Raw genomic sequence first — 26719 nt, 5'->3', positions numbered from 1 at the left:
AGCAACACATTGATGGTCTGCTGAAACGTCTGAGTTCGGCTACGTATGCTATTAGGATTATTGCAAATTTTGGTGATAAGAATCTCAGTAAATTAGCTTACTATGCCTACTTTCATTCACTGCTTTCGTATAGCATCATATTCTGGGGTAATTCATCGTTGAGTAGAAAAGTATTCATTGCTCAAAAACGTGTAATCTGAATAATTGCTGGAGCCCACCCACGGTCATCCTGCAGACATCTATTTAAGGATCTAGGGATCCTCACAGTATATATATTCACTTATGAAATTTGTTGTTAATAATCCAACCCAGTTCAAAAGTAATCGCAGTGTACATAGCTATAACACCAGGAGAAAGGATGATCTTCACTATGCAGGGTTAAATCTGACTTTGGCACAGAAAGGGGTAAATTATGCTGCTGCAAGAGTGTTTGGTCACCTACCAACCAGCATCAAAAGCCTGACCGATAGCCAACTAACATTTAAAAATAAATTAAAAGAATTTCTAGATGACAACTCCTCCTACTCATTGGCTGAATTTTTAGATATAAATGAAGGGGAAAAACATTTAGGGTCATGCAATATTTTGTGTAATGTAATATCTTGTACAGACCTCTTTTATTAACCTGACACGTTTCACATCATTACGAAGTGCCGTATTCATGATCTATGGAACAAGTATTAATCTAATCTAATCGTTTCCTTCCCAGTTCTTTGAAGAACCTCTTCATTCTTTATCAGTCTATCTAATTTTCAACATTCTTCTGTAGTACCGCATCTCAAAGGCTTCGATTGTCTTTTGTTCTGGTTTTCTCTCAGTCCCTGTATCCCTGCCATACAATGCTGTGCTCCAGACACACACTCTCAGAAATTTCTTCCTCAAATTATGACTTATGTTTGATACTAGCACTCTTCTCTTTGCCAGGAATGCCCTTTTGCCAGTGCTACTCTGCTCTTTATTTAATCGTTGATCCAGCTGTGAGAGGTCATTTTGCTGCTTAGGTTGCAGAATTCCTTAACTTTGTCTATTTCATGATCACCAATTATGATGTCACGCTCTGTGTTGTTCTCATTTCTTCTACTTCTCATTACTTTTGTCTTTCTTCGAATTATTCTCAGTCTGTATTATGTGCGCATTATACTGTTCATTCCATTCAGAATGTCCTGTAATTCTTCTTCACTTTCACTGAGAGTAGCAGTGTCATCAGCAAATCTTAACATAGAGATCCTTTCATCTTTAATGTTAATCCCTCATTGAACCTCTCTTTTATTTCCATCATTGCTTCTTCAACGTATAGGTTGAACAGCCAGGACAAAAGACTACATCCCTGTCTTACACCCTCTTTAAATGAGTCCACTTCATTCTTGGTTTTGCAATCTCATTGTTCCCTCTTGGTTCTTGTACATATTGTATGTTACCCATCTTTCCCTATAGCTTACCCCTATTTTCCGCAGGATTTCATACATCTTGCACCATTTTCTACTGTTGAACACTTTTTCAGGCTTGACAAACCTAATGAATGTCTCTTGATTTTTCTCGAGTGTTATTTCCATTTTCAACTGCAATGCCAGAATTGCTGCTCTAGTGCCTTTATCTTTCATAAAGCCAAACTGATCGTCATCTAACAGATCCTCAATTTTCTTTAACATTCTTCTGTATCTGATTCTTGTCATCAAGTTGGAGACATGATCTGTTAAGCTGATTGTGCAATGATCTTGCACTTGCCAGCTCTTGCTATACTCGGCATTGTGTGGATGATGTATTTCTGAATGTCTGATTGTGTAATGCCAGTCTCATACATTCTACACACCAACGTGAAGTCATTTTGTTCCACTTTCCCCGTTGATTTTAGGAATTCTTATTGAACGTTATTTATTGCTTCTGCCTCATTTGATCTTAAGTCTTCCAAAGCACCTTTAAAATATTGATTCTAATACTGTATGTCCTGTCTCTTCCTGCTGAATCGTGTTTCCTCTTCTATCATGTCATTGGACAAGTCATCCCCCTCATAGAGGCGTTCGGTGTACTCTTTCTACCTATCCGCCCTTTCCTCTGCATTTAACATTGGAATTCCCATTGCACTCTTATTGTTACCACACTTGCCTTTAATGTCACTGAAGGTTGTTTTGACTTTTTAGTATGCGGAGTCCATCCTTCCAATGATTTTCTGATTTCTTCACATTTATCATGGAACCATTTTTCCTAATCTTCTCCACACTTCCTATTTATTTCATTCCTAAGTGACTTACTAGTATTTCTGTATTCATAAATTTCCTTAAACGTTTTTGTACTTCCTTCTTTCATCAATCAGAGACTACTATTTGAATTTTTTATTCATATGAAATTGAGAACTTTCTCAGGATATGTTCTTTTGCTCTGAAAACCTCCTCTGGAGAATCTTCTCATTTTTTCTCAGGAGAGAATAAAACTGTTTTCACACCCTTCCCAACTGAATTAGTGCATACGTCCAGGCTAGAGGTAGTGCAACAGCATACTGATAAGCATTCTCATACTGTCAAATGGACCTTGTCAAGGTGGGGATAGCTAGAGTGCCTCAACAATACAGCGCGCCATACTGTTGCTGCAACCACAATGGTGGGTTGTCTGTGGAGAAACCGTAGAGACATGAGGTTCTTGAAGAGGGGAAGCAGCCTTTTTGGCAGTCCAGTGGCAGCATGTGACCCTGCTGGAGTCAACTGGAAACTTCATTAATAGGATTTCTGGAAATGTCTTCTGTTTTTATATGGTCCATCTTGTCCTCACGCAGTTTTTTTAAATGTTGAGTTAATGATCAGGGATATGTAAGCCATGTATCAAATTGAGTTTGATGCATGCACAGAATAATCACAACATACTTTGTATTGCAGAATGGAGGATGTCTTTGTCAGTCTTCAATGGCTCATATGAGAATGACAGGCAGCTGAACAGTTGAAACTTTGTGGGATTTATTGAGTGAATACCAGCTGCAAGCCCAAAATTAGTTTGAACATTCAATTCACTGGGAAAATTTTAAAATTTGCAATATTTTCAAGAGCATTCACAGCGGAGTTGCAGATTTTGTGTTCCCCCTGGAAAGCTATCATCTACACATCATATTATGAATTGCTGAGAAAATTAATTAGTGTAAATTGTTATTCACTACGTAGAATAGGCTTTGAGCAGAAGAAGGGGATGTTGAAAAGTAGTCTGTTAGATAACATTAAGACATCAAATAAACTTGTTCATCAGATGTGCGCGCGCGCGCGCGCGCGCGCGCGCGCGCGCGCGCGCACACACACACACACACACACACACACACACACACACGGGGGAGAGAGAGAGAGAGAGAGAGAGAGAGAGAGAGAGAGAGAGAGAGAGAGAGGGAGGGGGGGGGGGGAGATGAGGTGAGGGAGATCGACAGAGATGAGGACGACACACATTAAATGGACTGTATATACGTATATCGTGGCAGCAAGACATCCAATTAGTTGGTACAATTGGAATGAGAGTTTTCACAGTTGGCAATATTTTCGCAGTATAACAGTGCAAAGACAGTTTACATCATTTCATTTACAATTACAGATTGGAATAAACAAACACTTCACATCTACTGTGCAGAGAGATTGGGGGGGAGGGAGGAGTTGTGTACAATATGTGTCAAATGTGTGCATAGGCAAAACAGTTTTGAAAGGCTAACACTGCAATAATGTGATGGTGATGGGTGGCAGCTTTGCCAAGTAATGACTGAGGAAAATTACATTCAAGTTGCTGGCAGTAAGGCCAAAGTCTCATGAAGCAGTACTGAATACATTATCTGACTACTGGCTTGAGCTACTGGTCTAATAAATATTTTAGACCTTGTGATATAGACGGAAATGATGTTGCTCTTTTTAGAGATGTCCATTCCTATTCAACCGAACTCCCTACTGAGCTATTCATTATTGTAGTATATATAGTCTCAGAGAATTTAGTGACTCTCTTCATTCTTTAATACTTTTGTATTTCAGTTATTTGCACATTGATTCTTCCAGACTATCCTCTTAAACTTGAGCCTACTCTTCATCACTACTGTATTGTGATCAGAGTCTACATCTGATCCTGGGTATGTGTTACAATGCAGTGTCTGATTTTGAAAACTCTGCCTGACCATGATGTAATGTGACTGAAATCTTCCAGCATCTCCCTGTATGTCCTGGCCTTTTCTAAGTATACCACCTCCTCGTGTGATTCTTGAACAAAGTATTTGGTATTACTGACTGGTATTTGTTTTAGAACTCGGTTGGTCCTTCTCCTCTCTCGTTCCTAATACCAAGCCCATATTCTCCCATAACCCCTTCTTCCCCTCCCTCACTTAAAGCCACATTCCAGTCCCCCATGACGATTAGATTTTCATGTCCCTTTATGTATTGAATTACCAGTTCGATAACCTCATTTATTTTCTGTCACTTTATCTGCTTGCAGTGGTGGCTTGGATACCTGAACTATTGTTGATTTGCTTTTGACTCTAATGCGAACAACCCTATCACTGAACAATTCACAGTAACTCATTCTCTGCCCTGTCTTATTATTCATAACAAATCCTACTCCCATTATACCATTTTCTGCTGCTGATGATATTACCTATACTTGTCTGACCCGAGATCCTTGTCTTCTTTTCATTTCACTTCACTGACCCCCACTATATGTAGATTGAGGCTTAACATTTCCTTATACAGATCTTTTAGCTTCTCTACCATGTTCAAACTTACGATATTCCAGGTCCTGACTTGTAGAACATTACATTTTCGTTGGTTAATCAGTCATTTTCTCAAGGTCACCTCCCCCTTAAAGTCCCTTCCCAGAGATCTAAACGGGGTCTTAGTTCTCAGTGTTTTGCCAATGGAGAGAGTATTAGACCCTTTTTTCCCTTCAGTTACTGGCCACATTTCCTGTGGATGTAAATTGTATCTTTAATGCAGTGGTTTCTGTTGCCTTCTGCATCCTTATGCCATTGATCATTGCTGATGCTTCTGCCTTTTAGGGACAGTTTCCCACCCCAAGGGAAAGAGAGTGCCCTGAACTGCTGTACACTCCTCTGCTCTCTTTGACAAGGCTGTTGGCAGAACGAGGGTACTTTTTATGCCAGAAGCAATCAGCAATGGTGAGGTTCAAACCCAGGACCAAGGAAGTTCTGATTATTAGTCAAAGATGCTACCCCTAGACCACAGGTGGCACACCATATATGCTACACTAAAAAACATACTTACCAATAAAAGTCAGCTCACACGTAAATGTAACAATAGCAAAAATATGTCATCAATACAATCTGTCGGATGGCCAGCCTAGACTTTTCATACTATGAACCACTTCCAGTAGGATGCCATACGTTCTCTTCATGAAAATGCCACATATACTGATCCTTGGTCCAGGGTGCAGCAACATTGGTCAATCTTACACTAAAGAACTTCAACCATAAACAGTACACCACGCAAACCCAAAAATGTGTCCATTGCCTGTAACTGCCATAGTCAAAATAACTCGCTAACAAACTGCCACAAACTCTTTCAATATTATTCTCAGAAGTAGCATTGAGTGGGTGCAACGAATCACTAACAACACTTCACAAATGCATTTATTAACATAAATCTCCCACACAAGTTCATGCTACAGCAAACTCTAACATATGCTCCGCAAACATGATCCATTTCAAATATGTTAAGTTATGGGTGAAGACATGTCAATTGGGTGTAGGATTTTATAACATACCCCATGTTCAAATATGAATTACCTCAAGGAAAATGATCTGTTGACACAGTTGGAACGGTTTCAGGAAATATCATTCTTGTGAAATGCTGTTGGCTCTCTATTCACACACAGTAATGTGTGCTATCAACAGGAGATCTCAAATTGATTCCATATTTCTAGCTTTACAGAAGGCTTTTAACATTGTACCTCACAAGCAGTTTATAGTCGAACTGCATGTGTATGGTGTGTTGTCTCAGCTGTGTAACTGGATTCATGATTTATTGCCAGAAAGGTCACAGTTCATAGTAACTGATGGAATTTCATTGAGTAAACATTAATAATGAACATTGAAGGTGTTAAAAATTTATATTGACCTTTTTATCTTCTGATGGTGGTATACTTCTGTAACATATTGGTGGTCAATTTAACAGGGTGTAGAAGTTAGGGATGGATGACATCTTTGGTGGGTGTTGGAGCTGGTGTGCTAGTGGTCTGGAAGGCTTGCATTTCACCACCCTAGGTGTAGTTGTGTTTGCAGTGGTGTCATGGATGGATACCAAATGTTTGTCTCATGTCCCTTCTTAATTAAATGCTCTTTTTTATTATGTGTCAAAATACAGTAGTTGTGGTACTAGATGGTAGCCAATGCTCCCAAGATGCAGACTGGACTCAGGTGGCGAAGCATGCTTAGCTCAGCAATGGCCTTCTCTGTTGCATTGATATGTGGTGTCCCTCTGGGCAGTGAGCAGCTGCTGGGTGAAGTGATTCGGTCAGCACTGTGGTGGTGGAGCTGACTCAGTCTGCAGACAAGATGGTGTGCGTCAGCTGGTGTAGGCAGATGGCGACGCAATAATTTGGTGTGAGGTGCACTTGGGGGGGGGGGGGAGGTGCATACTCAAACTGTGGTCCTCATTGTGGTGGTCAGTGGTGGCACACATTGGTGATTTGTACCCACACAGGCGATGTTGGGTTGGCAGATACATGGCACAGGCTCGAACTGTGGACCCCCGGAGTAGGTGGCCAGCAGAGGTTGGAAGTTAGCCAGCAGGTGGCCTGTCAGTTGGTAGATACTAAGTCAGCCACATTTAGATTTAGCATGGACAGCAGGCCCCCTGAAGACAGAGTTTGCTGGCTATGGATTGTTGAGGCATTTCAACTCCGACTAGCATATACCTCCCTACGTAGCTAGTTGCTGGTGCTGGTGCCCGTATAAATTGGTGTATACGCAAGCCTAGTGTGCTACTATTCCTGAAACATTCTTTCCTGTGGGTCCGGGGTTAGAATAGGCCCGAGGTATTCATGCCTGTCGTAAGAGGCAACTAAAAGGAGTCTCTCACTTTTCGGCCCCATGAGTTCAGGTCCCATTCTATGGTTTGACCTGCCACTTTCAAAATTCTATAGAAGTGCAGGCGGCATGGGGAAGGACACCTTATGTTGTGCACGAGTGCCCTTAGATTCAGTCTCCTGAATCTCTTGTCATGGCTTTGCATCTCCACCTGCGATTCAACTATTTGGACGGGGATCCTTTCCGGGGCGTGTCGTCGTCTTCTCTTGTCTCTTGTCCTCTTTTCCCCAATGGCAATATTGGATTTTTCTGCACCCAATATCCAGCACAGTAGCCAATCTGTTATGGTAGGGCCATAAAGTACTCATTTGGTGGTAGCCCCTTAACAATACAGGGACCGTTCTGCTGATGCCTGAGCTGTAAAGTCCCCACTTATGCCAAGGAGTAGATGCCTGTCTTCTTGGGGCATCAGGACTTCTGGCAAGGGCCATCATGCCAGTTGGCCGTTGCTGCGGCTGGGTGGCACCCGTGGGGAGAGCCCCTGGTCGGAGTGGAGTCATAATCACTTAGGTTTTTAGTCTGTAGCAGAACCGATGGGGACTCTATTCTACCTACAAAGCCTCAATTTTTCATTGAACACATTGAGGATAAGTTTGCAGAAGTGACAGTGCTGTCCAAGATGCGACACAGCGCAGTCTTGATTCATACAGCATCCTCATCCCCATCCCAGTCCTGAGCGTTACTCGCCTGTGACAAGCTGGGTGATATTCCTGTTTCCATCACTCCTCATAAAAGCCTCAACTAGGTCCAGGGGATTATTTTCCATTGTGACCTCCTCTTGCAGTCTGACGATGAGCACTGCCCCAATTTAGAATGGCGTTGTGTTCATTTCATCCGGTGCGTTTACAGGGGACCCAAAGACAACAGGGTTGCTACCAATTCCTTCATCTTGGCCTTCGAGGGTTATTCATTGCCTGAAAAGGTCAAGGTAATGGTTTACCGCTGTGATGTTAAACCATACATCCCTCCCCCTATGCGGTGCTTTAAGTGCTGGAAGTTCGGGCACATGTCTTCCTGCTGCACTTCCAGCACAACATGTCAAGACTGTGGATATCCACTGCACCCAGATACTCCATGTGTGCCACCTCCCACTTTCTTCAACTGTGGAGAGCATCACTCCCCCTGCTCGCCAGACTGTCCAATACTCCAAAAGCAGCAGAAAATCGTGGAGTACAAGACCCTGGATCGGTTGAATTACACACAGGCTACACATGAATTCGAAACATTACACCCAATTCCGTTGATGTTGATAATGCTGCAGCTACTTCACCATCGCCGTCTCAAGTGCCAGTGGTTCCTCACTCTGTAACACGAACAGTGGGCCATCCGGGCCACCAGAATACATCTTTCCCTTTGGTGGTAGGGTTAAATCTTCTTCTGTTGCTCCCAAAGCACCTACTTTGGGAGCAAGGATCCCCCCCCCCCAAATGCAGGGGCATTGGTCCCCTTCCCCTTGCTGGAGAAGCAACAGCCTCCTCTGCCTCCTCTTGTGTCGAAGGGTTCCCTTGGGGCCCTCTCTCCCAAGGTCTTCACTAATGCCATGGCGGGCACTAGCCATTAGCTTAAGGAGCCAAAAGCTACTGGACGAAGAGCTTCACGGTCCCTCTCCGTACCTGAAGCAGCTTCAGAGAGATTATCCCAGCAAGCCCCTAAAGAGAAGTGAGAGAGCAAGCAAACTAAGAAGAAGTCTGCTAAGAAACAGAACCCTCTGGTGCCCCAACACCACAACTCCCTATTAAATCTGCATCTGAGGATGCAGTGGAGATCTTAGTGTCCCCTGCAGACCTGGTTCTCACTGATGCCTCATCCACCATAGAAATCGCTACAAATACTCGGAGGCAGCAGGTGACCCTGAGGCATAACCTGCCTCCTCGAGTGCGTCATGCCTTCCCAGCCTCACAATAAAGTCATCCTCCAGTGGAATTGCGGCAGTTTTTTCCACTGCCTGGGTGACTACACCAACTGTTGCTTTACACCTGCTTTCTGAATTGCCCTTCAGGAAACCTGGTTCCTGGCAATGTGGTGCAGTACCCCTGAATGCATTGGCTACACTGACTGATCAACTCTCTAAACCTTTCCTGCTTTTGGAAGATTTTAACACTCATAAAATCGTACTGGCTGATTCAGAGATGTCGAAAATTTACTGTCCCAACTCGACCTCTGCCTCTTAAATACTGGGGCTGCCACACATTTCCATGTGGCACATGGCACGTATTCAGCCATTGATCTCTCGGTTTGTAGTCCTGGCCTTCTCCCATCTATCCACTGGAGAGCACATGGTGACCTGTGTGGTAGTGACCACTTCCCAATCTTCCTGTCACTGTCCTGGCGTCAGGTCCTTGGACGCCTGCCCAGATGGGCTTTAAACAAGGCAGACTGAGACGCTTTAATCTCTGCTGTCACTATTTAATCTCCCCCACATGGTAACATTGATGTGTTGATTGAGCAGGTGACTACAATAATCGTTTCTGTGGCGGAAAACACGATCACTCATTTTTTTATGGTGCCCCCAACGAAAGACAGTGCCTTGGTGGTCACTGGAAGTCGCTGAGGCAATTAAGAAGCATTGGCGAGCTCTACAGTGGCATAAGAGGCACCCTTCCCTGGAGCTCCTCATACCCTTTAAACAGCTCTGTGCTCGCATTCGCCAGCTTATCAAAAGGTGGAAACAGGAGTGTTGGGGGAGGTACGTGTTGACCATTGGATGCCAAACATCACCTTCCCAAGTTTTGGCAAATATCAAACGAGTTTTTGGGTACCAGACCCCAACAGGTATCCCAGGCATTAACATCAATGGCTTGTTGTCTACCGACGCAAACGCAATGGCTGAGCACTTTGCTTTGCTGAGCACTATGCTCGAGCCTCTTCATCAGAGGACTATCCCTCAGCCATCATCCTCAAACGGCGGATGGAAAAGAAAGTTCCCTCGTTTGCTACATGCCACAGTGAATCCTGTAACGCCTCATTTACAGGGTGGGAGCTCCTCTGTGCCCTTGTACATTGCCCCGACACAGCTCCTGGGCCCGATCGGATCCACAGTCAGATGATCAAACATCTCTCGTCTGACTACAAGCGACATGTCCTCGTGATCTTCAACTGGATCTGGTGCCATGGTGTCTTGCCATCGCACTGGCAGGAGAGTACCACCATACCATTGCTCAAACCCAGCAAAAACCTACTTGGTGTGTATAGCTATCGGCCCATCAGCCTCACCAACATTTTTTGTAAGCTGCTGGAACGTATGATATGTCGGCGGTTTGGTTTGGTTTGGTTGGGTTGGGTCCGGTCCTGGAGTCGTGGACTACTGGCTCTGTACCAGTGCGGCTTCCGCCTGGGCCGTTATACCACTGATAATCTTGTGTCCCTCAAGTCTGTCATCCGAACAGCCTTTTCGAGACGCCAACACCTTGTTGCCGTCTTTTCTGATTTACGAAAAGTGTTTGACACCATCTGGCGACATTGTATCCTTGACACATTATACAAGTGGGGTATCAGAGGCCCACTCCTGATTTTTATCCAGAATTGCCTGATGCGTCTTACTTTCTGTGTCCAAGTTGGTGCCTCCCATAGTTCCCCCCATATCCAGGAGAATGGGGGTCCTGCAAGGCTCTGTTTTGAGTGTCTCTCTAGTTTTAGTGGCCATTAGCAGTTTAGCACCAACTGTAGGGCCATCCGTCTCACCCTCTCTGTATACAGATGACTTCTGCATTTCGTACTGCTCCGCCAGTACTGGTGTTGCTGAGCGATGCCCACAGGGAGCTATCCACAAGGTGCTGTCATGTGCTCTAGCACACGGCTTTAAATTTCCGGCCGCAAAGTCGTGTGTTATGCACTTCTTTCAGCATCGTGCCTTTCATCTGGAACCAGAACTTTACCTTACTGACGATCCCCTCACTGTAGTGGAGACCTATTGATTTTTAGGACTGGTTTGAGGGGGGGGGGGGCGGGGGAGTGGGAGATTTTGGGGAAGTTTTCATCCAGACTGTTGCTCGTGTGACTGTGAAAAGTTTATTTCCTACTCCAGGAACCATAAATTAACCTGGTCTCTCTACAGATAAACCTCTGATGGGGTTGCATGTAGACCACTGCTGTCCGTATAATTGAGAAACAAAACCCACCCTACCACAGCAAGGTTGAAACAGAGAGATAATGTGAAATGCCGGCTGGCAGTAGCTAGAAAAATGCGTCTGAAAAAGGTAATTTTGTTAGCTTAAAATATAAGTTTGTGTACTAGGAGATGTTTTCTGTAGGTGTTTGTCTTGAGCATTGCCCTGTAAATAGGCAAAACTCTATTGATGAACAGGTCCAACAAGAATAGTATAAAAGCTAATGAGGTGCTTCAGAAGAATGTTGAAAGTGAGATGGGTGAGTGGAATAAATAATAAGAGGAAACTAAATCAAATTGGGAAAAAGAAATTTTTGGAACAACTTCTTTAAAAGAGAATAGCTGTTGGTATGATACATTCTTAGGTTGACAAGAAATATTTTCATATTTGAAGGAACTGTGAGGAGAAAAATTATAGAGTGAGACTAATGCTCGACTATTGAGCAGTTTCAAATGGATGTAGATTGCAGTAGTTACGGGAAATGAAAGGACTTGTGCAGAATAGAGTATCATGGAGAGCTGCATCGACAAGTCTTTGAACTGAAGAGGAGGAAGAAGAAGAAGAAGAAGGAGGAGGAGGAAAGAAAGAAAGAAAGAAAGAAAGAAAGAAAGAAGCATCATCTATATTAGGAGATGAACAAAAGACCTGACACACATTGATAAACTGTGCATTTGTGTGCTGGAAGACTGTACAGTAGGTATTCTAACGTGTACAGAAGAAAGGGAAAAAAAACACAGTGTATTCAAAAGAGGGAAGACCGTGCAGAGGTATGGCATGCTGTACTTCATCTGAAAGACTAGCCATGTTTATGTTGTTCCAAAACAAAGACCTCTTGATGATGTCATTTTGCCCTCATTGGCACAGATGTTTTCATGAATTTCATTTTGTTATTCTCTTGTTAAAAAATGTAAAATAAATGAGGGATGGTTTTTGTTGACTACAGTTTTAAGAGGTAAAATTCTACTGCTTTATTTCTGTACTTGTATTAGCACAAACAAAATTTAGTGCCCCTGTATTAAAGGCACTTTAAACAAAAACTTTTTATTGGCACCTAGAATCAATTAGTTTTCTGGTATGGCACTTAGAACATTCTTAATATATTATTTTCTATGCTGTTTAATTTTTTGCAGTTATGAGGTAGGCAACATAATCCTATTGTATCAGAAAGCTTTCTCAATTTTTTGTATACAAATAAGTTGCAGGTGTTTTGACACTTTGAATGTTTTCCACGTTAGCTTTTCCCATGACATCTATGTATTAATTGTTGGCTGCATTTTAGAACATGTATACAAAAAGGTATTCTGTGGATTGTTTAACGTAAAGCTCCTAATGAAATAGTACTTAGTGATAAGGTGTTCCCTTAACAGTAATTGCTGTGATATTACTATTGTGAGAGAGGTTAAGGGATGTATGCCAAAGTCTACTACCCTGGATGACCATTGTTGGTGAGTGTAGTGGTGACCTGGGGAGGCATCCATTGTTCCAATGTTTTGGAGAGGCACATGTGACAGTATTGCAATTCCATTTTTCAACAGGACAATGCTTATCCACACATACCACATGCAGTACTGAGAGAGGTGAGGATGAGATGATCATAGAGAGAGGTGAGGATGAGACGATAAAGAGGGGGTAGTGGGAGTGAGATGGTCACAAGAGAGGGGGAGGAGGAGATGATGGTAGAGAGAAAGGTGTGTGGGGGAGGAGGAGGGGGGAGAGAGAGAGAGAGAGAGAGAGAGAGAGAGAGAGAGAGAGAGAGAGAGAGAGAGAGAGAGAGAGAGGAGGGGGGGAGGAGATGGATAGAGATGAGGAGGAGGAGACACATTAAATGGGCTATGTATACATACAAGGTGAGACAGGAGGAAAGGTACATGCTTTGAGACGTGATAGTATTAGTGATTCTGAACAAAAAACTTCATGTGGACATATGCCCTATTGCAAATGGTTTCCAAGATAGAACATGTTTAATATGACTTTTGTATCTTTTTCTTTAATAACTCAAAAACAGAGCACTGCAACAAAAACGTCTATCATTACACAATGAAATTAAATTTGCTACAAAAAAATTCTTATTTTTTGTCTAGGACTAACAGTTCACGTGCTGTAGCTTTGTTTCTTTTTGTAGGTCAGTTTGAGATCATTTTCTGACTTGATAGACCACAAGCGTCCTGTATCGAAATGTTCCTCTCAACTTCCTTACTGTTGTACGTTGTAAACAATGACAGTGATAATATGGAAAGTAAATGGAAATGTACATTAAAAGTGTTCTGTCTCGGAAACCATTCGGAATAGGGCATATGTCACATCAAGTTTTTTGTTCAGAATCAGTAATGCTAGCACCCGTCAAAACACGTATCTTTCCTCTTGACTCACCCTGTATATCGTGGCAGCAAGACATCTCAATAGTCGGTACAGTGTAATTAAACAGCAGACAGAAAGAAGAAAATTTAAATTACACATTTAAAAATATATTTGCAGATGAGGGTACTACCATTCCAGTGTTTGACCCTCATCCACACTCAGAAATGAAATATTGAAATAAACACTTTTGGTATTGGAAAAACATTAAGAGTACTCAAAGTGAGAGAGTCAGAAGCTCTATCACATTTTACATTGTAGAATTTGTCCCTTCCATAGATAATATTTACTGAGAAATTCCTTGAGTAAAGAATAGTCCTGCATGATTAGAAATGAGCACAGGTTACTCTTATTTAGGAAAAAGAGCAAAAGAATGGATCCACAGATGTGCAACTCAAAATTGCTAACCTCTGTCTGTTGCAGGGACCTAGACCATACTTTAAACATGTAAATTGTTTCTGTATGAAAAAAATCTCTTAAGGAAATTACACACACAGAGTGAAAACTACTTTATGAATCATAGCTTGGTTTTTTTACAGAGAACATTTTGCAAATAGAGGTTGTAGATGAACAGGTCAAGTCCAGTTTCTTGGTTTCCACAAGCTTATCATATTGTCAGTCAAGAACTAATACTTCAGGTGTGCAGTTGACTTGTTGAATTTTGAACCAGTAGAGCCCAGTATATTATACTGCATGGTGAATGTTTAGAAGAAACAAGAGTCTTCTTCTCCCTTACGTCCTTTCAATGGGTTTTTATGATTGAGTAGGTCTTGCAAGATCTGATGATTAGGGGAGGGGGAGAGGGGACAGGGTATGGAGGTTGGAGTGCCACACTCTGCCAGTTAGGCCTTGTGGTCTTACTAATCATGAAATTTTGTATATTCTTATATCTATAGTAGTAAAATGCTATCCCCAAACCTGGTACAATCAGCAACCTTTTAAGCCATCCTCTACCATTGTGAGCAGCTCCTCCCATATGTAAGGAAAAACATCACACAAAAAGTCATTCCAAACCAAAGAAAGTGGCAGGTGAACCTTCAGATCAGTGAGCCCTTTCGCTTTCCAATGGTGACTTTAATGTCAAGGATATTGATATTCACATGGAGGAACCAGAGGGCTGGGCACCATCTAATGAGCTCTCTGACCTCTCAGGCCTATCATCTCCACTGAGAAAGAATGACAAGGACAATAATCAATGGCTCCCACAAGGACCTCTGTGTTGCAGTGGAACTTAAATAGATACTGATCACATTTGGAACAATTAAAGCTCCTGGCGCAGGAGAGAGGATACAGTTGCATTAAGGAGCTACCACTCCTACAGGAAGTACAATGTTACTGGAGACAGGGCCAAGGGTGGTGTATCTGTTTTCATCAGTGCCAGATGTTACTCCTCTGTTGTCCCTTTTACTACTGCCATACAAGCACTTGCAGTGGATGTTCTCACACCACTTAAAATGAAATTGTGTTCTTTACATCTTCCACCTCATGATCTGTTAGATGCAAATCTAGTGCCACAACTCTTCCGGGCACTCCTTATGGTGGTGGTCATTTCACACAGTGTTTTGGGGTTCTTCTACCAATTCCTCCAGGGGTCAAATTATTGAGTGTCTTATCCATTCAGAGAATATCTGCCTTTTGAACTCTGGTCAGATTGTCTGTCTGCCTCTCGAACTCTGGTCAGACAGACACTCTGCGCAGCTATAGGGTCATTGTAGGCATTGACTTTTGTTTATGCTTCCCAGTTTTTGCAGACTTAGTTCAGTGGGAAGTGGCCTCAGATTTGCATTCCAGTGACCACTTTCCAGTGTGGATTCATCTGCTGAGTCGGATGGTAGTCAACAAATGACAATAAAGATGAATGGTCCAAAAGGCAAATTGGTCACAGTACAATCAGCAGGCCATCTTTAAACAACGGGGTTATGCCCAGGCGATTTTGGACCATATCACCTGTGAGATCCAACAAGCTGCTGCTGGTTCCATTCCTGTCTAGCAACCACCTCAGATGGATGGCCTGTGTGTTAGTGGAATGACAAATGTTGCTCGATACTCAGAGCTGCACACACAGCTATGCAGAAATTCAAGTACCATCTGACCATCGAAAACTTTTGTGCTTCTGATATGCAAGAGCAAAAGTGAGACGAGTGATAAAAGAACAGAAAAGGAACTCCTTGCAGGAATTCATGACTTCTATTAATTGGCTCACTTCCACTGCTAAAGTTTGGGACTCAGTAAGGCAGATTTCAGGCAGGGGTAGTACTCCTCACATTATGGCTCTGTTGAAAAATGGGGTCTTGGTGGATGCACCAAAAGATATGGCTCGGGTTTTTTCTGAATGTTTGTTTACAGTCACTGTGTCATAGAGAAAAACTCATTTGTTCCGTAGGACTGTTAGGACTGTGGAGATGAGGAGGCTCCACTTCCACTTCTTCTTCTTCTTCTTCTTTTCCTCATGTAATGAGAAGGTCTACAATCTTCTTTTTTCGATGTGGGAATTGGAATCAGCTGTGTCCATGGCCAGAGATACTGCTCTAGGGTCTAATCAAATTTCTTATGTCATGCTTCGTAATCTGTGCCTTGAAGCCAAAGGCAGGCTCCTATCTTGTTTCATCAGGTCTATTTTGATGGACGCTGCCCCATGACTTGGAAGAAGGCAATATTAATTCCAGTATGGAAACCAGGAAAGGATCATACCGATCCTAACAGTTACCAGAGTGTAGCCCTTCCCAGCTATATGGATAAACATCTCAAATGCTTAGTCACGTGCTGCTTTGTTCGCCTCTTTGAATCCAGAGGACACATGCGCCTCGCCCAGTGCAGTTTCAGGCCCTACCATTCTGTGCTTAACAACTTAATTCTAGTAGAGACAGTGATAAGGGATTCCTTCTTACACTCTCAGACACAATGGATATAGACTGCTCAGGCAATAAACCGGTGGCAGCAGGTGACTCTGAGGTGTTAACTGCCTCATTGAATGTTCCATGCCTTCCCAGTCTCACGATGTCATCCTCCAGTGGAATTGCGGTGGTTTTTTCCACCGCCTGTCTGAACTACAGTAACTATTAAGCTTTACACCTGATGTCTGCATTGACCTACAGGAAACCTGGTTCCCGGCAATGCGGACCCCTTCCCTCTGTGGCTATAAGGGATATTACAGGAACCGTAGCGACTATAATCGAGTGTCAGGTGGAGTTTGCATTTATGTTTTATGTCCTAAACTCGATCAGTAGTGAACACGTGTCCCTTCAAACACCTCTTGTAGCTGTGGCTGTCAGAATAAGGATGATACAGGAAATAACTGTCTGCAATGTATATCTTCCTCCAGATGGTGCAGTACCCCTGAATGTATTAGTTCCACTGATTGATCAACTCCCAAATCATTTCCTACTTTTGGGAGATTTTAATGCCCATAATCCCTTGTGGGTTGGTACTATGCTTACTGGCTGAGGCAGAGATTTCGAAACTTCACTGTTGCAATTCGACCTCGGCCTCTTAAATACTGGGGCTGTCACACATTTCAGTGTGCCTCATGGTAGTTACTCGGCCATTGATTCATCAATTTGCAGCCCAGGGCTTCTCCCATCTATCCACTGGAGAGCACATGACGACCTGTGTGGTAGTGACCACTTCCCCATCTTCCTGTCACTGCCCCAGCGTCAGGCACACGGATGCCTGCCCAGATGGGCCCTGAACAAGGCAGACTGGGGAACTTTCACCTCTGCTATCACCGCTGAAATTCCCCCACATGGTAACATTGATGTGATGGTTGAGCAGGTGATGAGCACAATTGTTTCTGTGGCAGAAAACGCAATCCTTGCTCTTTGGGGTGCCCGAGGCATAAGGCAATCCCTTGGTGGTCGCCAGAAGTCGCTGAAGCAATAAGGAGCGTCTGCGAGCTCTACAGTGCCATAAGCAGCACCCTTCTGTGGAGCACCTCGTAGCCCTTAAACAGCTCCATGCCCGTGTTTGCTACCTTGTTAAACAACAGAAGAAGGAGTGTTAGGAGAGATACGTCTCCACCATTGGGTGCCACACATTACCTTCCTAAGTCTGGGCAAAGCGTTTTTTCAGTTACTAGGCCCCAACAGCTGTCACCGGTGTTACTTAAATGGCGAGTTTTGTACTGACGCTAACATGATTGCTGAGCACTTTGCTCGAGTCTCTGCATCGGAAAATTACCCCCAGCCTCTTGCGCTCTCAAACAACAGCTGTAAAGGAACGTCATCTCATTCACTACACGCTGCAGTGAATCTTATAACGCCCCATTTACAGAGTGGGAGTTCCTCAGTGCCCTTGCACATTGCCCCGACACAGCTCAACATTCTCAAACTTTGTTTTCAGTTTGCTGATAGTTCTAGTTAACTTTGTTTGCTAAATGATGTGTCAGATATCATTTGACCAACTAGGTTCTCTTGGTTGTCTTATATCAGTGACCTAATGCAGACTGCTGTGTAACACCACTGAACTCACTGGTAAAGTGCAGATGACCTGAGAATTGCAGCACAATTAGTTTGCTTCTGATAGTTTCCCAGATCTGTCGTTACCCTACAAATAACTGTACAATATGTTTCACACTAGTGCTGTGCATTGTCATTAAACATTCCTGGAAATTGTTTTTAAGTTTTTCAAATTATTGCTGTTGTGAGCCAGAATGATGAAAGTGACAAAATTGACTTTTTTAATTATTATAATAAAATTATTTGGAGTTTTCTGAATAAAACAAATCAAGTTTCACCCTTCTAAGTGAATTCTAAGTGTGTTTTTATTGCTGCAAAGTTGACGCGGCACGTAAACGGTTGTAGTGACTTGGTGTGTCACCTCTGATGGCACTGCTCACTTACTGCAAGCAGGGTATCTTTGCGGAATTACAGTGTTTTGTTTTCCAATGTTGTATGGCTTTATCTCTGTGAAAAGTGACTGTTCATATTGGTAAACATAAACGCCATACCGTGTGTGTTGACTTGTGGAGTTTCCTTTGTTTGTGTTGTTTAGCTGTTCACTTTTGCGTATTTGACGAATTTTGCTCATACCTGTTTTATGTATTTGATTTGTGGATATCAGTATGCCCCGTTTCAGCAAACGAGTGTTTAAGAAACGGCACAATGAGTGGAAGAAGAAATCTTTTGTTGTTTCGAAGGGAGATTCTGCTCGGGCTGCTTCACAGACTACTCCAAATGAATATGATGTAACTTCTTCCAGCAAAAAACTTTGTGACAGCAAAGAAAAATTTGAAAACTATGAAAGTGACAGTAATTCTGTGAATGAAATAGAATTGGGGAGAAGAGGAGTTTGTGGCACAACTTGACTAGAAGAAGGGATCGGTTGGTAGGACATGTTCTGAGGCATCAAGGGATCACAAATTTAGCATTGGAGGGCAGCGTGGAGGGTAAAAATCGTAGAGGGAGACCGAGAGATGAGTACACTAAGCAGATTCAGAAGCATGTAGGTTACAGTAAGTACTGGGAGATGAAGCTTGCACAGGATAGAGTAGCATGGAGAGTGGCGTAAAACCAGTCTCAGGACTGAAGACGAAAACAACAACAACAACAACAACAACAACAACAACATTTCCTTGCTCTCTGATATTCTGAAAGATAGTTTATTATGCCAAGTTTGCAAAGAAAGAGGTCTGGAATTGAAATTAACTTCAACAACATTTTACATGCCAAACCAATGCATGAAGTGTAACAAATGTGCTGCAGAAGTTTCGTTTTCTAATTCTAACAGTGTTCTTCGTAGTGGTAATAGTGGAAACAAGGTGTATTATACAAAAGTTAGTCTAGGGTATGGCTTGCGTTGCATTGGCAAGGGGAGTGCTGCAGGGACAATGTTATGTGGAATTATGAACTTGCTAAAACCACCAACCAAGTTTGGATTTTAAAATGAATTGGTGGGATCTTCTGCTGAAGATGTTGCTCAAGCAACAATGAAGAAAGCAGTTGAAGAAGCTGTGACTGATAATGGGAATTGTAGAGATTTAACTGTTGCTTTAGATGGATCATGGCAACGTAGACGTCATAAATCTCTAAATGGAGTTGTGACAGCTACCAGGGGAGACAGTTGCAAAGTAGTTGATGTTGCTATTCTCTCAAAACATTGTAGATGTAAGGGTAATACCAAGGACGAACATAGCGAAAGTTGTGAAGCAAATTTTCCCGGCATGAGTGGAGCGATGGAAGTTGAGGGAGTGAAAGCAACTTTTTCCAGATCACAGGAGTGGTGTAATGTAAAATACACTAACTAGCTAGGACATGGTGATTCTAAGGGATATAAAGCTGTATAGGAACTCAAACCTTATGACAATGAAATTCACATTAAAAAACAAGAGTACATTGGACATGCGCAGAAGTGCATGGGGGCTCGCTCGCTTGCGTAAACTAAAAGACATTAGGATCTCAGAGGCTTAGTGATGGTAAGACCCTTGGAGGAAGAGGAAGATTTGACAGACGAAGCAGTTGATAGTGGTGACCATATGTGGAGAGCAGTATGGGCATTATTTTTTCATACTGCGTCAACAAATGAGCACCCACAGCATGCACTGTGCCCCACAGGTGATGTCTCATGGTGTAAGTACCAATCAAGAAAGGAAAATGCCCATAAAAACAGTTTGCCAAATGCTGTAATTGATGTAATTAAGCCCATATTCAGAGATTTATCACAGCCAAGTTTATCGGAAAAGTGTTTACATGGGTAAACTCCAAATGAAAGTGTAAATAATTGAATTTGGATTAGGATTTCCAAAAGAGTGTTTGTACAGATAAAAACATTGCATTTTGGAGTGTATGATGCAGTGGCAACATCCAATGAAGGAAATATTATCAAATGTGATTTGCTGAAACGTGTAGGTTCCCAACCAGGATGCAACACCATTTCCACAATGTGCCTAATTGATGAAGAAAGACTAAGAGGTGCAGGAAGAAGAGACAAAAGCCTACAACATGTAGCAATAGGGAAGAAAAGACCAGTGAAAAGGAAATTAACATTGGAAAAAGAAGATTCTGATAATCCATCATATGGGGCAGGGATGTATTGAAAAACTTTGGAAGCCATTTCTCGTAACTTTAAAATTTTCATCCTGGTAACAGTATATCAATGAAATTTATACGCAATATTGCTCACTTCTTTTACTTCATTTTTTTAACAAATTGTAAAAAAAAATTGTATAATTCAGAGTTATAGAAGAAAAAGGGCAAAATTTTAGAGAAAAAATAAGCATCTGTTTAAAAACTTTGTGAAACAAAAACCAATAAATATTCCTTATCATGGCATTATAATTTTGTAGAGAAATATTCACTGAACATGTAGTCTAAACTTCAGAGCAATATGTTCAATGGTTTTAGAAAAAATGTTCCTTCTATTTGCTAAAATTAACATGGAGGAGATGGATTGTTCTGGCGCCCCTTAATTTATAGAAACTGATATAGTAGTTCTGTGTTGATACATGTGTAGTGTTGTGATGCTAATCTGTATGTAGCAGAGCATCTGTTCGGGTACAAAATTGCTTGGAAAGCCAGGAAATTAGTACCTGTAGCCAGACAGTACTTTTCTCAGCTTTGTGAAGTGGTTTTTCATTGAACCATTACGTAGCATTAACCTTTCATTATTTTTCAGTCCCCTTCCAACAACACTCAACAATTTTTCCTTTACCCTTGCTTTGAAGCGAGGTAGCCTTCAGAAAAATTAGATTTTTTCCGTTGTTGTGGGTGACATGCATGTTATTTGCAAATCAGTTTCACATTAGAGATTGTGTTATAGATTCTGTAACAATACCTCAGCTGGACTCATCTTCAGGAGGACAATGGTTTGAACCTGCGCCTGGCTATCCTGATTTAGGTTTTCCATTGTTTCCATAAATTGCTTCAGGCAAATGCCTGTATGGTTTCTTTGCAAGGGCATGGCCGACTTCCTTCCCTAATCCGATGGGAGTGATGACCTAGCTGTTTGTCCCCTCCCTAAATCAACCAACCAATAATACCTCAACACACTGTGCAGATTGTTTTGTGAGAAAGCAATAGCTCAGTGAAATTGCTATAACTTTCTTATTTTCGTGAGAATATATGACGTTTTACTGCCTTTTGTTCCTATATACTTACCATATCACTAGAAATCTGCTTGAGTATTGTGAGAGTTATTTCTCTCTTTTGGTTCGATTATGTAAAGAACTGCAGGCCAGTACGTCTTCTTATCAATATTACCTACCACAGACTGTGAGGATTGTCATTTACATCAAAGATAGAAGTTTCACTAACACACAAAGTTCACATTTCATTTCATGTACAGTCTGGATGAGAACTGGTTAGCAGACAGTTTTGGTTTTTAAATAAATTGACATGTCTCCTTGCTATCACATTTTGAACTGAGTTCTTGGGGGGAAAATGATTTTCAGCAGGCATCCACAGGAGCAGAAAGCTGCTAGTCGTGATTAACCACTTAGTTAAAAGTGTAATTTGAAGGCTTCTATCATGCAGGTGTACATATTTCACCTGACTATACTGATTTTAATTGCAACTAACAGTAGCCTTCCACATTCTGCCTGTTATGATACTTGGTTAATTTGTGGTATAGTAGTAGCAATATGGAACTTTGGCAACATTTTGTGCATGCACCTTGATATGTAACTTTGTCAGTCATCACTAAAAATAGTTTGTAAATTCAGTTAAGGTAAACAAGTTACAACAACAATAGTCAGACATAAATGGACAGCAAATGTTCCTACAGAGAGTTTGCAAATGAAAAAAGAATGAAAAAGACATGATTTTCAAAAATGGTTGGTGCGCTGCAGAATGTAATCAATTTCTTGTAGAAGTATGTCGTAAAATGTGTAAATCAGTCACATTTTTTCTGTATAATGTGAAAGGATTTCTCTACTTACAGACTATTTTTATCTTGTTTTCACAGAATAGCTGCAGCTAAATCACATTTTATCATTCAGTGCCGACTATGAGAATCGTATCGCCCAACTGATTAACTTCTCGTACCTTAGGTTCACAGTTTTGTAAAAAAATTTAAGTGGCATCATGGTCACTTTTGACATGGATTGTCAGAGGTTAGCGTGATATCTGTTGTAAAATAGAGCCTGAGTTGTGTACTATATCTAGTAGCCAGTTTCATATCTTGACTCATGCAGTTGATTTGGGTCTTTTCTATCATTCTTTACTTGTATGAGGTTGATTGGCAGAAGATACGTAAGTGATAATACAGTGAAGTGCATTTTAGAGGATACAGAAAATGAAGGAGAACTTACTTATGAGTGGTCAAGGGGAATATTAACTGATTCAATTTATATTTTTCTCCAATAAAGAAATAACTTAATACATTTTCTGTGACTCTTCTATAAATTCATCCTAAAAAATAAAATAAAAAAAACTGATGTCGGTTACTTGAGGATAAATTTTGATTATGGAGACTAAAAATGATCGTTGGGATATCTTGCACAGCAATGTGACTTCACTTACATTGTTTTCTCCCCTCATTAATTTAACATGACACTGTCTTTTGCTTTCCTTGATGTATCCCTCATCACTTTGAGCTTATTGTCCAACAGATACGTACCTGATTTGAATGCTACACATTCTCTCTCTCGGTGTTGTCTATAAGTAGATCCCTGCAGATAACTTTTTTTGTGCTGTAAATTTTAAGGCAATTTCTGCTTTTTTGCACCAGATGCCTTTTGTAATCCACACTGTTATCACTACTGTGATTGTTTTGTTAATCTTAGTAGAAAGTAACTTATCTATTTGCAGCCCCGCTGTCCCTCTCCCATTTATTGCTTAAGAAAGCCTTAGCACAAAAGATATGGGCACTGTGCACTTGCCATTCACAGGTCAGTGACTTATTTCATGGAAATAAGTACTTTATCATTCCTTCAGTATCACTCTGTGGTTAATAGAAATGGATTTATCTTTCATGTGATAATACAACCTTACATTGTGTGGATTACTGTGTAAGCACACTATGAACTGCAATACAACAACTGTTCTGCACATGTTATGCTGCGATGGCATATATTTGAATTGCCGTCTTCAGTGCTATTTGACCACAAAATACAATATCTTGGTTCACATATTTTCAGCACTTCAATATCATCCTGACATACTTTACCATCTGTTTGGCCTTTACTCTTACAATGACAAATGAGAAACGCTGAAATATTATTGTTAATATAATGTACCGAACTGCTATTTGGCAGGAGTCACAATCAAATCCTGACATGGCAAATATTATAGTGTTTTCAGAAATTTTGTTGCTGGCAGACACTCTAGAAATTCTTTGATTTGTTGCTGATTACTTACTTATTTAGTGCTCCTTAAAACTGAAGAATGGCTGTTTTCCCATTAAAAATTGAAGTTCAGTTAAAAAGTGGAAAATGATGATAACTCTGTGAGGGTGCATTGATGGGGAACTTTAAGTACCAAGAAACTGCAGATTTTGCTGCATTGGCAAAATTAAACATTTAATGTTCCAATAGATTTGTTAAGAGACCACAAATATTTCATAGTTACTATCCTAATAATTTTGTGTGAAGTAATGTATTGTACTGTCACAGTAACAATTCATATATAAACATGGTTTCTTTGTTTCTCACAGGGAACACATTCACCTGACTAAATGAATGTAAGCTGCCAACATGGAAGGGTAAGACATTATTTCTCTCTCTCACACACACTCTGTGTGTGTGTGTGTGTGTGTGTGTGTGTGTGTGTGTGTGTGTGTGTGTGTGTGTGACTAATCTTTGTGTCAATGTTCTAGGTTAAATTTGCAAATAATTTTCAGTGTGGCATTGAGAGATGGCATAACAAACTGTTAACGGTGATTCCGTCATTGGATCAAATGGCAGGTTCAGAGATGCCAATAATGTTTGAGAAAAGCGAATGTTATGTGGTAGCTGCATTACAACACTAAACCAACACTACAATAAAAGCACTCATAGTTGCCTGTACAACACAGCTATATGTCTGACATTCCATCAATACCATAGGGATGACAATGACAGTCCACTAAGAATGTACTCGGGAGTCTCTCATGTTGGTCTTTCAGGAGTGCATGTGTGGTTAGCATGGGGTCCTTGAGCCATTGCATATAACAATAGTACCTTTCCTTTTCTGCAGACCTACTCTAAAATTCCATCTTTTCTTTGACTCGACTTTCAGGACAGTTTCGTTCTACATCAATATCTACACCTACACCCTGCAAATCACACTTAAGTGCCTGGAAGAGGTCTCATTAAACCACCTTGACATTAATTCTGTATTATCTACTCTTGAACAGCACATGGATAAAACGAACAGCTGTATCTCTCCGTGTGAGCTCTGATTTCCCTTATTTTATTATGATGAAAATTTTTTTCGTTTGTAGGTTAACTTCTACAAAATACTTTCACATTCGGAGAAGAAATTTGGTGTTTGAAATTTCATGAGAAAATCACCCTGCAATGAGATATGTCTTTGTTTTAATGCTGACCACCTCAAATTCTGGATCATGTCCGTGACACTCTCTCCCTTATTTCTTGATAATACAAAATTTGCTGCCATTGTTTGAACTTTCTCATCTTAGTCCATTAATCCTATCTGGCAAGGATCCCACCCACACAGCAGTACTTCAAAAGCATAGTGTAAGCAGTCTCTTTTGTCGATCTGTGCCATCTTGTATGTGCTCTGCCTATAAATGCAGTCTTTGGTTCACCTTCCCCAAAACATTTTTTATTTGTTCTTTCCAATTTAAGTTGTTCGTAATTGTAATTCCTAGGTATTTAGTTGAATTTTTGGCATTTAGATTTGATTGATGTATTATGTAACTGAAGTTTAATGGATTACTTTTAGCACTCGTGTGGATAACATCAAACTTTGGCGACTTTCCCACAATACAGATACCTTATCTAAATTTTTTGCAATTGGTTTTGATCTTCTGATGACTTTTCTAGACAGTAAACAAATTCATATAGATAAGGTACAGCTGAGGGCTATAACACCAGAAATTGCTTCTGTTTTACTTGAGAAGTTTCTGTATGAATGTGACCCCTCTAACAGGAAGTCACGAATCCAGTCAATATTCCATAAGCATGCTATTTGATTACAAGCTGCTTGTGAGGTACAGTGTCAAAAGCCTGCTGGAAATCTAGAAATACAGAATCAATTTGAAATTCCTTGTTGATAGCACTCAACAGGTTGTATGAGTGAAAAGCTAGCTGTGACGCACAAAAACGATATGTTCTGAATACGTGTTGACTGTGTGTCAATCGACCATTCTCTTTGAGGTAATTCATAATGTTATAACACAATATATATTCCAAAAGCCTGCTGCATATCAGTGTTAATGATATGGACCTGTCATTTTGTTGATTACTCCTATTGCATTACTTGAATATTGGTGTGACCTGTGCAACTTTCCAGTCTTTGGGTATGGATTTTTCATCGAGCGAGTGGTTGAATATGTTTGTTAAGTATGGAGTTATTGCATCAGCATACTCCAAAAGGAACCTAATTGTTGTACAGTTGGGACTGGAAGACTTGCTTTTATTAAATGATTTAATTTGTTTCATTACTCTGAGAATATCTATTTCTAAGTTACTCATGTTGGCTGCTGTTCTAGATTCGATTTCCAGAATATTTACTTTGTCTTATATGGAGAAGGAATTTCGGAAGGCTGCATTTAGTAACTCTCCTGTAGCAGCACTGTCATCGATGGTATCATACGGAGATGGCATTGATTGTGTCTTGCCACTAGCATACTTTACATTTGACCAGCACCTCTTTGGATTTTCTGCCAGGTTTCGAGACAAAGTTTCATTTTGGAAACTATTATAAGCATCTCACGTTGAAGTCCGCGCTAAATTTCAAGCTTCTGTAAAAGATCGCCAAGTTAGGAGATTTTGCGTCCATTTAAGTTTGGTATGCTTTTTTAGTTGTTTCCACAACAGTGTTCTGACCCATTTTGTGAATCATGAGTTCCATTGTTTAATGTATTTGGTATAAATCTCTCAGTTGCTGTCAATAACAATTTGTTTGAAATCGAGCCACATCTGGTCTACACACATGTTTGGAAGGAGTGAAAATTGCCTCGTAGGTCAAGTCAGTTCTTTTTAATTTTTTAAAAATTAAATTTTTTTTAAAAATAGATATATTTTTGTTTATTTTTGGAGGTTATGGGAGTTCCAGTACTCAGTCTCGCTACAACAGCCCCATGTTCTCTAATCCACATATCCATTTGGAGCTCA

General features: G+C 41.0%; 1 protein-coding gene across 2 annotated transcripts in view; it reads left to right on the top strand.

Annotated features, from left to right (window-relative positions):
• The window catches only part of LOC126297793 (terminal uridylyltransferase 7-like), a 181570-nt gene that overhangs the window by 8637 nt on the left and 146214 nt on the right, over nt 1-26719 (top strand). For both annotated transcript variants that reach the window (XM_049988998.1, XM_049988999.1), the window contains exon 2: nt 24094-24141. In XM_049988998.1, coding sequence (XP_049844955.1) covers nt 24134-24141 — 8 coding nt within the window. In that variant the 5' untranslated portion in view covers nt 24094-24133. The remainder of the gene's footprint in view (nt 1-24093; nt 24142-26719) is intronic.

Source organism: Schistocerca gregaria, chromosome X (genome assembly GCF_023897955.1).
Source record: "Schistocerca gregaria isolate iqSchGreg1 chromosome X, iqSchGreg1.2, whole genome shotgun sequence".
Classification (NCBI taxonomy): domain Eukaryota; kingdom Metazoa; phylum Arthropoda; class Insecta; order Orthoptera; family Acrididae; genus Schistocerca; species Schistocerca gregaria.
The sequence above is the reverse complement of the archived record's forward strand: the minus strand, read 5'-3'. Positions and strand labels throughout refer to the sequence as shown.